The 18364-nt window shown below is 36.4% G+C and overlaps 1 protein-coding gene across 6 annotated transcripts in view; it reads right to left on the bottom strand.

Moving 5' to 3' along the window:
- Positions 1–767: 767 nt before the first annotated feature.
- Positions 768–18364, bottom strand: part of TRPS1 (transcriptional repressor GATA binding 1) — a 257282-nt gene continuing 239685 nt past the window's right edge. For all 6 annotated transcript variants that reach the window (XM_054019284.1, XM_054019286.1, XM_054019289.1 and 3 more), the window contains 2 exons: positions 13956–14078; positions 768–7209 (listed from right to left, as the gene is read on the bottom strand). In XM_054019284.1, coding sequence (XP_053875259.1) covers positions 6148–7209; positions 13956–14078 — 1185 coding nt within the window. In that variant the 3' untranslated portion in view covers positions 768–6147. The remainder of the gene's footprint in view (positions 7210–13955; positions 14079–18364) is intronic.

Genomic DNA, 18364 nt, shown 5'->3' with positions numbered 1-18364 from the left:
GCTGGAAGCCATACCACCATGGGCAGTGAGCTCATCAGAGCATATACACTAAGCAGTGTTGACTCGGTCACTACTTAGATGGGAGATCTCTGAGGAAATCTCCAACAGTGCGGCAGGAAGTGGTGGTGGTGACTTTGTAGGTGGCACTCTTTGCTTGTGAGTCACTGTTTAATCAATGCTTTCTGTGATCTAGAGAGCACTGTTCTGTGGGAGGTGCTGACGTGCGGACAAGATGTTAAACCAAGGCTCTGACTACATGAGGTTATTTGAAGATCATGCTGGACTCTGTGTGGAAGGGTAGAGCTGTTAACCCCAACATTCTGGTCCAATCCCAATGTGAACCTTTTTTTCATGGCTATTCCCTCTACTTCCAGTTCCATGTCGCTCCGTGGTGCAGAGTAAATAATTAAACTGTGTTCACAGAAATATAAACCTGGGCGTCTGTAATTTTCAAAGGGCTCAGGGTCTGATCCAAAGCCTATTGAAGTAGTCCTCCATTTGCAGTTTTTATATTGACTTGAATGCGCTTTGGATCAGGTCCTGTGTCCTTAACTCAGGATTTGGTCTAATGTATTTTGAAGCTCAATATGCTTCTCTTTAGGTATTTTCTTGTTTAGCCCATTCTACCTCAGTCAGCCTTCAAAGATAGGGGTGGTTCTAGGCCAAACCACTCCTTTTATCCAGGCCCACTTCCTGCTTTTCCCTTCTGGCATATCTGTGCTGTAGTGACATTACATTATTCCCATAAATGATGACGTACACCTTAATTATAACTGGTGGTAAAACTTTATTATTCAAGTTTAGATGTAACAGACATCTTTGCTGCCTGAAGATTGTTTGCATAAGAAATACACCAAGAACATGTTTGTGAGTAGAAATGAACATGCACTATGAGAAAAAAACATAAAACATAAAACAAAAACAAAAAAAACCAACAACAGAAAACAAAAAACCCCAACATATCCATGTTTTTTAAGGCAGGACAAGAGCCAACATTCTAGCGTCAAATCAGGGCTACAAGTTTAAAGGTTTTTTTTTTTTGTTTTTTTTTTGTTTAAAAAGCAACATGAAATCATTCCATATGAAAAGACATTTTCCCCCTGCTGGTGAATTCTGCTGTAAGTAAAATTTCCAATGGAATTTTGAGAGGTTTCGTCTTCCCCACCCTGCCCTTCTTTCCATTAAGCGCTCAGATACCATGGTGATGGGCACAGTTGAAAAACCGGAATACAACACAATATATGGCTGCTGCCACACAGTGTTTATTCTAAGCATTTTGTCATACATTTACTAAATGTATTTTTAACTAAAAAACTTGTGATATTTATCTGGTTGGGAACCACTAAACTTTTTTTTAGTGTCTAAAGAAGAGACAAACCACGTCACCCCCGATATAGGCTATGTGTTATTATTAATTATCTAGTACCCCAACAGCTGCCAACTCTTGAGAGCTCTATGAATCTAATGGGTCCCAATAGGTAGGAGGGAATCCCACTCTTGGGTGGAAAATTCTATGCAAATCACCCCTCCTGGCCCACTCCTTCTTCGTGAAGTACCTGTGATTCCACCCTGCCAAGTTTTTACATAAGGAAATCATGGAACTAGTGTGACTTTTTCATCTGTTGCCTTTATGGGAGGTAGGGCTGACAAGTCTATTGCTGACACCTGCCACAAATAACTTTCTCCACTGGAGTGGAGAGAAATGCATCCACCTCTCCTGGTTCTGTAGGAGTAAACCTGTAGTCTCTTTCGCTTTTCCTGACCAGTATTAGGAATAAGATGTCAAGTCAGCCAAGAAAAGTCAATACACAGACAACAATGGGAAGATAACTACAGAAGAAACATGTATTTTTAAATAGCTGTAGTTGACATGGAACCCAAACAGATAGTAGAATATATCCTCTAACATGGCAAGCAGGTATTTCTGTCTAATAAATAATATTGCACAGTCAGAAGATGGGCTGCTGAGCCTGTCTTTGACTCTCCCACCATCTGCAGGTGCCAAATTGGGTCACCACATTTCATGGCGTCTACATTTTATCACTGTATATTTATCTTAGTGCTGATCTTTTGTCCCCTTTTCAGCTTTTTTCTATCAACTGATCTAAGACACCCACAGAATTTTTCATCCATCTCATCTTTTAGAGATGTCTCCATATTCCCTTTCGTAAGGGCTGGCGCCATTTATTTCTGGCAGAAGAAGGGGGCGCAATGGCTAAAAAGTCTCCAGCTTCCTTCCTCAGTCTCTATGGATATTGAGCGTACCATATTTATGAAGATTTAAGGGGAGATTTTCATAGTAAACAATGGCAGTTAGGTACCTACCTCCTATGGAAAGTGAATGAGAATTAGGCACCTAACTACCGTTTGTGCCTTTGAAAATCTTCCGATTAGTCCAGCCAGCAATTAGTTACAATAGTTCAACTTGCAAGAGGTGCTGCAGCACCATGCTACACAGGATATTAATCCTTAATCAGAGAGAAATTCTGAGATTCTTAACTAAGGGCAATGTTCCTCCTCAGGCATTTTAAAGATAGACTTGTTTTGACCTATGTTTTTAAATGTTTCTACTAACTTTGGGGGCCCATGTAAAGATTGATTTTAAGAAACAATAAGCGCCCACGACGACAGTTCGATTTTATGAGTTCTTGGAAATTTAGGCCCTACGTACCTCAAAGCTGAGCACAAAAACATTGATGGTTTTGGAAATTTAGACCTTAATGTTTTGGAGTTGTACATTAATTTGAAACAAAATGCATTATGGCCAGTAGGTATGTGCCATCCCAGGCTTCAAACTAAGAGCAATTACTTAAGTCTTTTTTTTTTTTTTTAATTTCACGACTTTCATTTTTTTTTCATTAATATCACCATGTGGGGAGGGTGGAAATCCAGGCTTTTTTTTTTTTTTCTTCCCTAAAAAAACTATTTTTACTTCAAGAGAACAGGTTAGAACAAAATGTCATTTAGAAGTAGAATTTTTAGAACACATCAATGTGTCATGGCGAGAACAGTGGGTACATTTTCAAATTTAATTTGTACTCTGTAGGTACAATGTTAACAGTTAAAGGTCTAGCCTGTGCTCTGCACTTACAAGATCGTCTCTCTCCTCATGCCCAAACCTCACTATGTGTATTGGCTGGAAGGTATTTCCCCCATCTTGGCTTCTGCTTTGAGTTTAGCAAGAGGCGTAATGAAATACAGGTCTGAGCACAAATCTTTCTGATGAACGTGTGCACTACAGAATATTTTCCATAAAGATGCAGCTTCCAGAAGTCAAGAAGCCACAAGAAGTGCTAAGATTTATAGGAAGTATCCCAACACAGTAATCGTGCCAATAACTTCGAGGCGGTCACTTCAGATGCCAATACAGCTGCTGCTATTTAAGCCTAACAAGTTTTTTGAGAGAGCTGATAAGGACACACACTGGGCCCCTGACATAACAAGAGGAGAACAATCCATTTCAGTCCACAAAAAACAGAACTATTGTTGGAGAACAATAGTCAACACAACCAGTCATTTCCTGGCACTGGTATTAAGCAGAAGATTCATCTTAAAAAACAAAACAAAAAAAACAACCAACCAAACAAACAAAAAAGAGGGAGAGGAATGTGGCACAATATCCTTTGCTAACCTAGAACAGCATTAAAGGGTTATAGAATTCAACCATGAATGGTGAAGAGGGATTGTCTGTACACTTCTCACAGTAAATGTGGCTGTTCTGAAAGAAATGGGTGGAGCAGGAAGGAATGCAAGCCTCAGGTTGAACAATAGCCTGTTTGTGCCTAACAAATTAGAGGGATTGTTCAATAACTTTTCATCCGTGTGAAAATGTAACACGTAAAATACTGCCAAGGTCATCAAGACCTTTGGTGATCAGCTGTGCAAGTGCTTCTCATGCATGGCGAATTTCTTGCGGGCTGCTTTAACTTGGCACATTTTTCAAAAGACTATCAAAGTGCTGTACGTTTAGGCCAGTTCCTCCCCATTTTATACTTTCTCCAGCCCCTTCTAGACATTTCCCATCACCTTCCATTTCATCCTCCAACCTCCCAGTTTTCCCTGGTTATGTGTCTCATAAGTGCACCAATTTCTAGAAGGGAGAATGATGAATTTCATGTAAGTTAAAAGCAAGAGCCTTTTTATAGTGCTTTAGTGTCAATTACATGGAAGTCTGAGATAGGTGGCATGTAAGTATGATCAGAATAGGACCCTTTACATATAATCTCAAGTGAAGGATTTAGGCCGGATATATTTTTATAGAACATTTTAAAAAATAAAATGCATGAATAGAAAAAAAAAAGGCATCATAATATTAAAAAGACATTTTAAACTTCCTTTGCTGAAACATTCATGAACCAATTGAACTATACCTGCCATTCAACCTTAAGGAACTCAGACCCTGCACTGAGAAAAAGAAACAAACCCAAACAAAACAAAAAAGCGACTGCATAATATTGTAACAATGGAGTGCAATGCTACTACAGAATGCAATAAAAACATTAGCGCTGCGTAGTCAAACAGCGCTTATCGAAATAATTTCTGAAATGTTTCCTCTGAAACACAGACAAAGCAATAAAAAGAGGATATATGTTTATCATTTTAAGCATAACAATGTGAGTTAAGAGCTTAAGAATACAAAAGTACTTGGAATGAATAGTGCTACCCTTTTTTTCCTAAGTAGGCATAAAAATATTTTCATTTCCTTCTTATTTTTCCATACCATTAATATCAACAAATGTCATTCATTTCATGTTATCGTTTACAACTTTAAATGCACACGCACAAAAAAAGATACCTACTGCAATAGAAATAGTTGCTTCATTACCTTGTTTGCTACATTTGCAAATGTAAACAGCGAGGCAGAGCCAGAGCCGACTCTAATGCATGATGGAATATCTTTGTTGCATATGTACACGGTAGAAAATAATTATTCAATATGTCAGGCACCATTATTTGAAATGTAATACATTAATATTTACTAGAAAAATAAGTTTTTTTTCTATTTGTTCTCCCAACTTCTTTAATGAAATAAGTTAATCTGACAGTGCATCCAGTAGCTTGTAATATCTTCTACATCCCTGTGGCAAAATAATAAACTACTGGTTGGGACATTATAATGAAAAATTATTAAAGTCAGTTCTTTTATACTCTTGTAGCAAGCATGGAGGCTTGACAACAGCACCTTTAACCAATTGTTTAATATTTAGTTATTTAGCCCTATTTCCCTGAGCAGTTATGCTGCGGAGCTTTCCCTTCATGGATAGTTTTTACAAAGCTTTAAGTATTAAAAAGTACTATGAAGACATATTTAATGCTACTTAGCAAAAGCTGGTATAGATTTAGCGAAGAGATTGACTGGTACATATACCAACATTAAGTCTATGTAGAAGTAACTTTAGATTCCAAGGTTTAGAAAGCACAGGTAATCAGAAAAAAAAAATACAGCAGGTTACCTTGTTCTATGCAAATTAAGCTCAGAGTGTGGCTTCTATATTAAAGATAATTTATTGGAGCAAAACGGTTTAGTCTACACTATGCCAGAAAAGGTGTAGTGATAAAATGGTAGCTAAAACTTGGTTGAGTCTGACAAATGTCTTGATGAAACCAACGCCAAAGCTTTGAGGAGAAGGTGACACTAAGGCATGTTTTAAGGCAGAAATTAGCCCAAATTAAAAATACTAAATGACTTCTGGACATTTGTATATTTAAGAAGTCTATTTCCTATATACAGTGTGCATTTGTTCACTATACACCTGCCAGCAATATATACAAACATACATTTTTGTATTCTAGCCAGTTACATAATAGCAAAAGTTTTAGTTGTCTGGAAAAAAAATGGCCGTGAATATTTGTCCTGATTCATTGAATTCTAGATAGTTTTGGTGAGCCATGTACCAAATGATTATACTTTTTCCTCTCCGGCCACCATTCAATTTGTTTTTCTTTCTTGGTAACCCTCTCATTAATAATAATAACAATAATAATAAAATAAAAAACAAAAGAAAAGAGAAAAGAACAAGGTATTTTATATTGGATAAGGCATGCTCTCTATATGAAGTGCTTTATAGGTCTTCACAAGACATTACAAGCTATTGAATTCCCATCAAGGAAACCTATTTCTGTTTAATTGTGCTAAGTGCTAAGGTTTTACTCTTTAGGTTTTCCATTCTTTTCAGCTTGTGCATTGTTCCTGTGTAGGCCCCTCTGGATGTGAGTTGTAAAGTCATATTTGTCCGTGCAAAGATACTGGCATATGCTGCACTGGAAAGGTCCACTGTCGCCATGGCAACTCATATGCAAAGCATACATCACTTCATCCAGAAAGACAATGCCACAGTGCGCACACTTGGTTGAAAGTTCGTCTTGAGTACTTCTATCAACTTTCTCTATTTTTAGTACATTCAAGGGACCTTCATTTTTTACATTTGGTGGTGCCTTACTTTTCTCCTTGGAGGCACCATTTGCAGTTGGCCCAGGTCTGGAATGCTTTATCGCCAAATCTAGAGGAATGTCATTGTCTGATCCGACAGCTGAAAAATGAGGAGGCAGATTAAAGGTGGGATAAGGCACATAGTTTTGGCAAGGATTTGGTAGGCCAGGCACATGACTCAAGTAGTGTGGATTCCCAGGAACGGACAGCTTATATTTACTCCAGAATCTCAGCCAATCAGCTTCACTCTGAAAGTCATTGTGTACAAATGGAAGTCCAAAGAGTGGGTACTGGTATTTTTCAATAGGGCTTCCAGGTGGTGAATAATTTGGGTGCTTCGCAGGTCTCATGTATTTTTCTATTGGGCTGCCTCTCTCTGAGCTTCCTTTCCCTTCTGATATCGATGAACTATTTCCTGGGTCTCCAGAACTTTCCTGAGGACTTTTTATCTGAATGTGCAAAGGTTGCATCCTTTTATGAATATCCAGAGTTTGACTGACCAATATTGGCTGCTGAGAAGAATGGCTTTTAGTCAATGAACCCTGGGCCTCATATTTACTCAGGCTGGGAAGCTGAATTTCTCTCTGGTGACCTTCAGTTAAGTGATCATCTGACCTCCTCTCTAATGGGCTTCCATTGACTTGTTCCTCACCGCTACCCCTCTGATGTTTGTTTAGCTGCTCAGTCTGAAGTGCCTCTGGGTTAAGGCGCTTTCTTGTTCGTCTCCTAATGATCTGCTCACCATTGTTCTGCTTAATGATGTTTAAAGGCCTGGGAGTCTGCATGGAACACATACATAATAAATAAAAGAAACACATTAAGTAAGTCTTAGTGACAATGTTCATGCAAATCTAAGTTGTACTTGAGTTAAGACCCACATTACAGGAAAGCTTTAGGGAATGTCTACTTCTACCAGTAAACAAGGTCAGCTAAAACTTTGGAGGCAAACTCTTTATTTTAATAATAAAGCTACCAACTGATGTTTATTGTTACCACATTCAATCTTCCATCTCATATCAGTTAACATACTGTATTTGTTTACTTAAACAGTCATTAAGTGCCCAACCCAGTATGTGCTCAGTGCTCTCAACTCTCCCTGATGACAAGTTCTGTATAAGAGCTAGGTAGTATTTATCATTAATTACTTATTATTATTATTATTACTACTACTACTACTGCTATTACTATTATGTTGGGGAAGTCACGAGGAGTGGAAAAAAGATGAAGGAACCTCAGGAAGGGAGGAAGGTAGGACCACATCGAATAAGGTAGAGGGACGGAGATACTGAAGTCTTCATCAGGACAGAGAGTACTTAGTTATCCATTTGCCATCTGCCCCAAAGATGCAGTGCATGTGGAGAGAGAACTATTATGAGAGACCTCTTATGTGAGCACTGAAAGCACTTTTATAAGAAGCAGAAGGAGCAGGGGGAGGGACCATAGTCAGCCCTCTCCACAAGAATGTGGTGAAAGATGGTGCTGAAAGATGATACATGCCACTCTATTGGGCAGACATTAAAGGAGAGCAAGAACAGTCTAAAGGTCATTTCAGTTCGGTATTCTGGTAGCTGATGTTGATCTCAACCAAATGTGCACAGAATCCTAGGGTCGCTGGGGGCCTACAGACTGCTCTATGCCCTGCCCACTTAGAAGTGTATTTGGATTTTTTCCCCTCTCCTTAATGCCATGTTAAAGTGTTGATTAAATTCTGGACTAAACTCAATATTTTGAACAACTGGTGCTATATGTGGGATATTATAATTTATATATCTATAAATGGATAACTTTAAATTAAGATTAAAAAGTCCAGTATTGGACTTCATTATTTTTATAGAGCTATTTTCTATCTCGACTTGCCATCTTCGTCTCCCCTTTCACCTATTTCTCCCCCTAAAGTCGCCTCATTCTAATGGTTAATTGCATCCTAGCCACAGCTGCTACTTGTTAAGCTGTTACTTTCTATTAAAAATCTAAATCAGAAGAAATATAAACTTTGATTTAGACGTTTAATAAGTAGTAAAATTTTAACTCAGCGAAAGAGCAGCAACTGAAACAGAGTTACCTCTATGGGATAGCAGCAAGTCTAAAGTGGACAAAATTATGTTTAAGAGAAAATTAGAACATTGTAATATAGATATCATGCTATAGGATAATTTACATTATTAATAATCATTTAAACATGCATTAATAGGAATATATACTTTCTAATACTAGCTCAAGGATCTTTTCTCATCATTAAGACCATCCTAAGAATATGTCATAGGAGTAAAAAGGGTGCTCACTGCTGTTGAACTTTGCTTCCTCTCTTACATGACACTTTTCTTATTCACCCACTGTATTACATTTTCCTAGCAGTATGGATTCCTGATCTGGTTTGACTGCTTAAACAAAATATTAATTTTAGCTCCTCATATTACAGATGTGTGAGCCTGTAAATGATTAACACACATGACTTTACTCATGTGAGAAGAGTTGTTCACAAGCCTACTTGCAGAAGCAGGTCTTTAAAGTTATATGTCATTAAGGGTATGTCTATACTGCAATCAGACACAGATGGCTGGGCCTTGCCAGCTGAGTTGGGCTCGTGGGTCTAGGGCTTAGGGGCTGTTTTATTATGGTGTAGACATTTGGGCTTGGGCTGAAGCCTGAGCTCTGGGACCCTCCCACCTTGCAGGGTCCTAGCCCAAATATTTACATTGCAATTAAGCAGCCTCTTAGTCCAATTCCCGCGAGCGTGAGTCAGCTGGCATGGGCCAGCCACTGGTTTTTAATTGCACTGTAGACATACCCAAGTGTTTAACATATGTGCCTGATCCTGCAAATACTTAAGCATGTGAATTACTTTACTCATGTGATTGTTCTCCAACTAAATTAAATGGACTACTCGCTTGAGCAGAGTCACTCACAAACTTAATAATTCACATGAATAGACAGCAAACAGATGGTCGATATTTATGGACAGTTCAAGATATACAGAAAAGTGGGATCTCATTTCTTAAACTATACTGGAGCCCTCAATTTGGTGAATAATAGAAAAAAATAGCAAATACTTTATTTTAAAAAAAAATCTTAGATTTGTCAGATATATTATCACATCTTGTATATTATATTTTTATTATGATAATGTGATTTGTGAATAATTTGCCCAGCTCTCTACAGTTGGTCAAATTATTAAAAATGTGTGATTAATTTATTTTAAAAGTATCACAAAATTCACTGAATACATTATTCGATGAATATTATTAGACCTCTTTGCTGTTCAACATGATGTGAAATTGGAGTGACCTGACTATGCTAAAAGAAAGTACGTCTGATACTGAAGTTCTTACCCCAGTGCAACTCCCACTGAATTTGTCTGGGGATCTGATCTGACCTGAGTAAGAACTGTTGAGGTAGGTCATGTCATCCAAGGCTGATTAAGATTAGAGCGATGCAAAATGAATAAAAATACAATATAATTCATGTCAAAAGCCAAAATGGTTACATTCTGGTGTTTTGAGAATGGAGACACTATAGAAAAGAGATCCACTTTTTCGTGTTTACAAATCTGCACACTGTATATTCTTGAACATACCACATTTGTAGTGAGCTAGATACAATTTTCATCAATAAAAATGTTTTTAAAATTGACCAGTTGAAAATGACTATAAATGGTAAAATGATTGTGTGTATTTGTAGGTACCATGATGAATTTGTGAGGTTTTGATTAAAATGAGCAACAATGTGCACTCTACCATTTCTTAAAAATAATTACAAATTAATCAAGAGTATCATAGAAGTGCTAATGTGAACCACAGGAAAAGACACTAAAACACAAACATTTGCCAGTCACTACTAACAAGTGGTATTTGAGAGTTCTCCAACAAATTTTACCCAACACTGAACTGTTTTTGCCAAAAAATGTAGACTCAGGTTGACAAAAACTCTTTTCGAACTTGCCAAATTGTTTCAATCAAAATCCCTCTTCCCCCACCCAAATAAAAAATCAGAAAAAAAATCAAAATGTTTTGTTTCAACATTTTTAAACAAAATGTTTCAATTTTTTAATGCAAACAATTATTTGTCTTGAATTTTATTTCAATTTTCTGTTTTGAAAAGGTACCACCTCCGCCAAATCTAATGAACAGAATGTTTCCTTTGACCTGAAATGAATTGTTTTGGAGGTTTCAATTTGCCAAAAAGGACAAAAAAATTCATTTTGGCTCCACCCCAAAATAACTTTTTTTTTTCCAGTTTGGACACCAAATCAAATAATTATTTTTTCAGACAACTCTATCTGAGATATCAGACTTATCTGTTATTTTTAATACAAAGTATCATAGTATCTTATGTAAAACTGTATGATTATCAGTGGCAAATATTGACATTATAATGGTAATCACTGTACATGTAGATATTAAGCATCTAATCAGAGTTTGGTGATTAAAGGTCCAAAGCTTGCAAATGTGAGTAATTTTACTCACAAATGTAATATTGTTTAATTTAATGGGTTTGCTTACATACACAACTCACTTTACTCACATAATTAAGTGCCTACAGGATTGGGCCCTTAGTTAACAATCACATATTCCTAGTCTTCTTTTATAAACAATCTAAGTAATGTTTGATTTTCCAATAATAATCACAAAAGTATATTCAACCTCCATTTTGTATGCAGAATAGAACTATGTGACATTTTCCCAGTTCATTTGCCAAAAAATGCAGTTTCAGCTTGACCAAAACTATTTGTGAATTCAAGTCAAATCTAGTGAATATTTTTAACCAAAAATTATTTTTGTCAAAATGTTTATTTTTTGACATTTTCAAAATGAAACATTTGACTTTTCATTCTGAAATGGCATTTAAGAAATGTATCTAGGTTTATTTTTAAAAACCAAACCAAACAAACAAATAAATCCACCCAGCAAACAAACAAATGAAAAAAAAAAGCATAAAGAACACCCAAAAGTGAAACAAAACAAAAAGAAAAAAAAATTTGGTCGAACAAAATGCTTCGTTTGACCCAAATTTAAAATTTTTGTGTTTTCATTTCAGCAAGGAAAACCAAGAAAGTCCCATTTTCAGTCAACCCAAAACAATTTTTTTTCAGATTTTTGGTTCAGCCTCTGAACCGAAAAATCAATTAGATGTTCATCTTTAATGAAGAGATTTATATAGAAAACTGTATTTCACCAGGTTCATGCATTCTTTGTCAAAAGAAAGTCACAAGATACTGTATTTTGTTTAATAATGTTTAAGAAATTATCTCAAAAGTATTATTTTCTTATTTAAATTATTTCTTAAATGAAGTATCAGAGGGGTAGCCATGTTAGTCTGAATCTGTAAAAAGCAACAGAGGGTCCTGTGGCACCTTTGAGACTAACAGAAGTATTGGGAGCATAAGCTTTCGTGGGTAAGAACCTCACTTCTTGCATCTGAAGAAGTGAGGTTCTTACCCACGAAAGCTTATGCTCCCAATACTTCTGTTAGGCTCAAAGGTGCCACAGGACCCTCTGTTGTTTCTTAAATGAAGTCAGTTTACACTGTAGTTGCTCAGTTATCATATCCTGGCAGAGTGGAAGTTTAATTATTTTTTTGGCCTTTGATTGGCCAAAGTTCAATTAAAAGCTTTAATGTCAGTGCCCATTAAACAGCAGCTTATTGCTATGCTTGAACAATGGAGCTAAAAAATAGTGTTATCTTTGCACAAGCAATATGCTAATAAATAAAGGGTTTATAACTTACTACCAATTACTACTGTTGGCAGCACACATTTTATGTGGATTATTTCCAATGGGTCATGGGGGTTTTATGAGGTCTTTTTATCTAAAAACTGAATCTTGTAACTCTGATCTATTCATTAGGTTGTACTGATAGTTATGGTAAAATACCAAAGGGTATCATTTATTTTTAATAATGAACATGAGATATTTTTATAGAACACACAAAAAACAGTCAAACCTAAATATCAGATCAGTGTTCAAATGCAGAATTGTCTTTCCCTTCAAAATCTCTTTAGCACATTCACAAGGCATGAATTTTCTTTAAAACAGAAAACATATTTGGAACTTGAGGAGAACTCCATGAGGATGTTGTATTCAGACAGTTCCATCCAACATGGTAACCACAGATCATTAGTTGCATGTCAGTCCAGCTTGTCCCAGGATGATGTTGTTTGACTGGTTGGGTTGTTTTGTATCTAAAAACTGTTCTACTTAACCCCAAATGACAGCATTTAGCAATTAAAGTTGACATTTTAGATTGCTGGTCAGGCTGCAATTAGAATATTGTAAAAAAAAAATATTTTCCACAAAACAGCTGCAGTGGGACTTGAGTAAGCAGTAATGTCTGATGGCTTGCACACGGGACTGGGGATAAGATTTCCAAAAGCACCTGTGTCCCATTTTCAAAGTGACGTAGGCACTTACAAGCCAAAGTGGAACTGATATTTAATGGATCTTAAGATTCTATGTCACTTTCAAAAATGGGAAGAGGGTGTTTTTGAAAATTTTGCCCTGGCAACCATAAACTCAGATTTCTAATCTTGGCTCTGAGCCTAACTTCACACGTTGCCTTGGCAAAATCCCAAACTCTTTACCTGAATTTCCCCATCTGTAGAACAATGATAATTAATCATTGCAACATCCCTGTGAGGTGGGTAGTTAATTAATGGGCCCAGTTCTGCTCACCTTCCTCTCCCAAGTAATTCCATTACAGTTAGTAGCAGAATTCATATAAACTCATATTTGACATTTGGGCTCCATCCTTGAAAATTCTGAGTACTTTGGCCCCAATCCAAAAAAGCACTTAAGCATAGCTTTGCTGAATCACTACCAGAGTGCTCAGCACCTTTCAGGATCAAGCGCAATATCTGAAAGATTGGAAGTAACATAGATAACGAGTGATGATATTATTATTATTTACTTCATGCCCAATCTAATAAAATGCTGAATTTTACTCCTGCAAAGTACTGAATGCCTTCAATTGAGCAGCTTCAAAGAAAGTTGAGGGCTCTCAGTATTTGCAGTAGATTATAAGCATCACACAGATTTGGGCTCTGTATATAAGGAAAATAAAACAATACAACTTTAAGATATTTATTAAAAGAAGGGAAGGGGGGAAAAGAGAAAATTACAATTATATAGGCAAGAAGCAATGTTTCTATTTCTGATTTCTAATTTTAGAAACTTTTTTTCTGGACTCCTACATAAATATGAGCTTTGTTCAATTTGGAGAGCTTTTGTTACAACATACTGTATGTCTTTAAATGAAATTCCCAGAAAGGAAACCAGTTTTCCTTATTCTGTATCAAAATAATTAAATGCATCACTGGTGATCTCAAACATGTCTCTCCACAGCATCCCAGCTTGTTTCATAATGAATCACATCTGATCCCAAAGTGACCATACTGAAAAAAACCCTGTTAGGAAATTAACTGCAGGCCAGGGAGTGGTAGTAATCATACAACCAGACAAGACCACAACAGCCCAGCTTCAGCTTAGCTGTATAAACCTTTTTCCTGAACAAACTAGTAAGTTCTTCCTACCGAATGAAGCTTCTGATAGAGGCCACACGCATTGCATACATATCCACCATTTGCATTCTTTCGCCAGAGAGAGGTCTTTGTGGTCAGGCAATTGGCACAAAAAACTCCTGAGCCTCTACGTCTCTGAAACAGGAAGAAAAAAAAGAGATAGGTCAAAGGTGAGTCACATGATCTGCAGAGTTAGGACAAATCAACACAGGAGTTTTGTCTCTTGACTGGCAACAATGACAGTATAAAACCACACTTCCCATAATGAGGTCAGGTTCAATTGTGCTTAATAGGCACCACTGATTTTCATTATAATTAACCCTACAGTGATGGATGAGGTGTGTGAAACACCAAAGCCTTTTCAGAATAACAGCTTTAACTTTTTGAACTTTAGGTTTTGTGACTTTAATGTTGGTTTCTAAATACTGAATTCTGAAATACACTCTTTTGAAACTGACAGTAAACACTCTGCAAAGTTTTGCTGTTTTGTTCACTGTACTTCCATTGCAAAACATTTTTTTTGTTTGCTTTATTTCAAAGTGCGATCAGCAACAAGTCTAAAAATACATCATTTCCAATTAATTCCAGTTTGCATCTGCTCGTACCAGTTCCTGTAACTGAGCTTATACTTCATTAACAGAATGCATGACTTTCAATTACAGTCTTTCCCACTTAATTCTAAAATCTGCATATACTGCCACATATTTCCCACAGCCAACTGAGAAGCAGGAGTAACCTCTGCCAAACAAATAAGAGTACAGTGATACTAATGAGACATCTTTTGAACTTCATCTGAAACCCAGACAACATGGTCTCATCAATGGATTTATTTATTTATTTTATTTTAGTCTGACAAAGAAAGACACGGAACAGTTCCTCCAAATACAAATTGATTTTTAACCCAGGCTGAACTCTGCATTCATCAACTTTAATAATGATCCAAGAATATTTAGAAATAGACACGTTTATGAGTATTGCTTGTTACATTTTTTCTATGAAATAATGATTTCATTAAACTTCTCATTTAAACAAAAGTAAGGCTGTGTTTGTGGGCACAAATACTAACAAGCAGGAAATGGAATTCTTTAGCTGAAAAAGAAATCTGAATTTCAAATCTGCTCCCCACTTGCAAAGAAAAGAATTTAATAAGAAGTCTTCATCTCAGATAAGAATGGGTTGGTATGGGGGAGAATAGTCTGGGTGAAAACTAATTTCATTATAAATTAAAAATTACTAATACTATAACTCAGAATTTCAGGGTTTCATAAAATTTAAGTAATTTATTTAACTTTAATCCATACTGTGGAAGAGTGGTATTCATGCCAAAAAAATACAATGGTTATAATTGTACTCTGATACATTTCAAATGGAAAGCTTTCTGCAGACATAATTTTGGCTTCAAGACTGGAACACTTTCTTGGCATTGAAAGGGCATTTGATTCATCGGGTGTTTCACAATGTATCACTAAAAAGACCTGGTGAGCAGCCAGTTCCCTATAGGGTAATTTTTCCATCCAGATGCAAGTGCTATCAGAGGCCCTCGTCAGCTAAACTAATTATGATCTTGCATTTGCTGATGCCTGCTCACTCTAACGTTCGACATCCTCCATTAATCATCAATACAAGGAAAATGAATGAAACGTAAAGAAACGAGGGCCGGTAAGCTGCACAGCCATAAAAATCTGAAATGAGTGCAATAATTTAACAAGATTGGGGAAATGTTTTTAGTGAGCACAAAGTCAGGCGAACAATTGCCCTTTTAAACCAAGAACACAATTTTGTTAGTATAGCAGATTGTGCTACTTTAAGGTGATATAATCAAATCGAGATGGTTATCGAGATAATCTCTGTTTCACCCCCTCACATCATCCCCTTACTCCTTCCCCTAAATCAGAATCAGCTTTTTCTAAATCTGGATGCTACAAGTCCAAACTATATTCGACAGAGTTCAGCAAATGCTCAACATAGTGCATGTGTTAAACGTAATCCATGTTGGGAATGCATGTTTACCTAATAAGTAAATAACTGCATCTCATTTCTTTTGTGGCTACCCAACCAGCTTATCTTTGCCAAACTTCACCTGGCTGCCAAATTATTTTCCTTAGGGTGTAATAAAAGTTTCACTAAACTAACTCCAATTTGGTCCATATGAAGGTTTCTAAAGCAAAACAACTTTATATGGCCAGGATGCAGATTCTATTGCGGAACCACTGTATTATTCCTAGTTTTTCCTTCTTGAGAGTATGAGTTCTTGCTGTGGTGTGTTAAAGAAGGTGGAGTATTAATTTGAGTGAGTCTATCCACCCTTTTCACTGCCCTGCGCCTGATGGCTGCATGCAGCAAAATGCCCTCTAACAAGGTAATGGAAGACATAATATATATAAAATTATGACAAGGTAACCCAGGCTGTAGCATGTCCAAATAGCTTTCTCACATATATTAATGGTGGAACCGAAGGTGCACAGAACTCATGGAATATTTGCACCCCACCCTTTGTTAGGCTCTATGACATTACTGTAGCACAGCATTGCTCAAAAGAGTAATTTTAATTATTATTAATAAAGAAGGAAGATCCTGTCAAGGCTGTACATGAATTCCAACAAAATAAGATAGTGCTTAGTTTTGAATAAGTCCCCAAATCTATAGAAAACAGAATCACAAAAGTTATATCTCTGCTGACTTGGTAAATACATTTTTTTTTAAATATTTTTTGAGATTTTCAAAGCAGTGCAGGGGATTCAGCTACGCCTCCTCCACTATAATTAATTGAAGATATGTGGATACATTCCCTGCACTGATCTGGAAATTGCAATTACTACCTTTAATTCATTTAGATTATTTTTTTTACATCTTATTTCTATGTCACTTTCAGTTCATAGTAAGATAATCAGAGATAATCTTCCTTCCATCTGAGGATCTCAGTATGCTTTAGGAGCATTAATGAATTAACCCTCATAACATCCCAACAAGGCAGATAAAAAAATATTATCCATATTTTTTTAATACCAATTGTGAAGCAGACACACAGAAATTTTAAATTGACTTGTTTGAGGTCACTTACGAAGATTGTGGCAGAGTCAAAACTCCTGACTCCAGTTCTGTTTATTAACCAATAGACATCCTTCATCTCAAAGTATAACCAAGGTATCATGCTCACGTCTTGTAATAAAACAAGGCAGCTATTTTTATAAGCATACATTTGTTTACCTTAAAAACATCACCGTTATGTAGTTTTCTTCTCCTAATGAAACCAGTCTTTTAACAAAGAAAATACAAAAGTATCCCTTTTGCTCTCTCCAGATAGTTTCTGTTGTTTTTAAAATTTTACGAAGGCTGATGTCCAGCACAGATTATCAAAAATATTTACTTTGTGTAACTTTTGTTTTTAACCCATATGTGTTTTTATGGCTTGAACCAGCCTAGTTTTTAATATACAACCTTTGTGTTCGCTAGTAACTTCCAGTGATGATGGCAAATTCATAGCATGGATCCTTTTTCTATGTCCTTTGTTAAGGAGCAGTCATTATGGCCCCAGGTCAGCAAAACACATACTTAAGTTCATCCCTCTGCAGCATAGCACTTATGTAAATCCTTACGGCCATCTGACTTAAATAAGACTTATGCATGTGCTCAAGTGCTTTGGTGAATATGGGCCTATGGCAGCAATTAATAGAAATTTGTTGTATTCTGTTTTTGCCTTTCCTTCATATGAACACATATGCTATCATAGCCACAACAGTGCCACAACAGCAGCCTGGGAAAATGATAGTGACATAACCAGTCATAGGGTTTGAACCACAGACAACAGGTCTAATTCTTCAAACAATGCCACCAATAGTAATTGGAATTATCCATGTAAATGTCCTGTACATTCTCGGGAGAATAAATCCAAAGGGTCTAAATAACTAAAATATGTGTCTACCCAATCAATCTTCAATCGTCTGTATCCTTATAAGCGCTATATAGTAATCACAAATCCTGAAGGGACCACTATAGTTAGGAGTCCGTCACTGTTTCCATTCCAGTTCCTAGATTTGGGTGTTTAATATCTCGGTTGTCTCAAATCACATAGGGCTGAAACTTGGCACACAGGTTTGTCAGCCCAGATGTGGCTATTTTTTTGTACTGAAAACTTTATTTAAATCAGTTCAGCTGTTTATAATATGGAGACTGGCCAAAAATGAAAAAAAAAAAAAAAAACTCAGGTTTTTAGAAACATTTTGACAAATCTAGGGCTGTAAAGGCTTAGTTTTAGAAAAAAGAAAAACATCTTCAAATCTGACTAGCAGTGAGACAGCCACATGGTTTATTATTTTGAGGGGAAATACTTTTATACAATTAAACTATGAAAGTTTGTAATTAGTCACTGAGCATGTGCAGTAGATCATTCTTTCTAACTGTTTTCTATGAATAGGAACCAT

The sequence above is a fragment of the Malaclemys terrapin genome, chromosome 2 (assembly GCF_027887155.1).
Source record: "Malaclemys terrapin pileata isolate rMalTer1 chromosome 2, rMalTer1.hap1, whole genome shotgun sequence".
NCBI lineage: Eukaryota > Metazoa > Chordata > Testudines > Emydidae > Malaclemys > Malaclemys terrapin.
The sequence above is the reverse complement of the archived record's forward strand: the minus strand, read 5'-3'. Positions and strand labels throughout refer to the sequence as shown.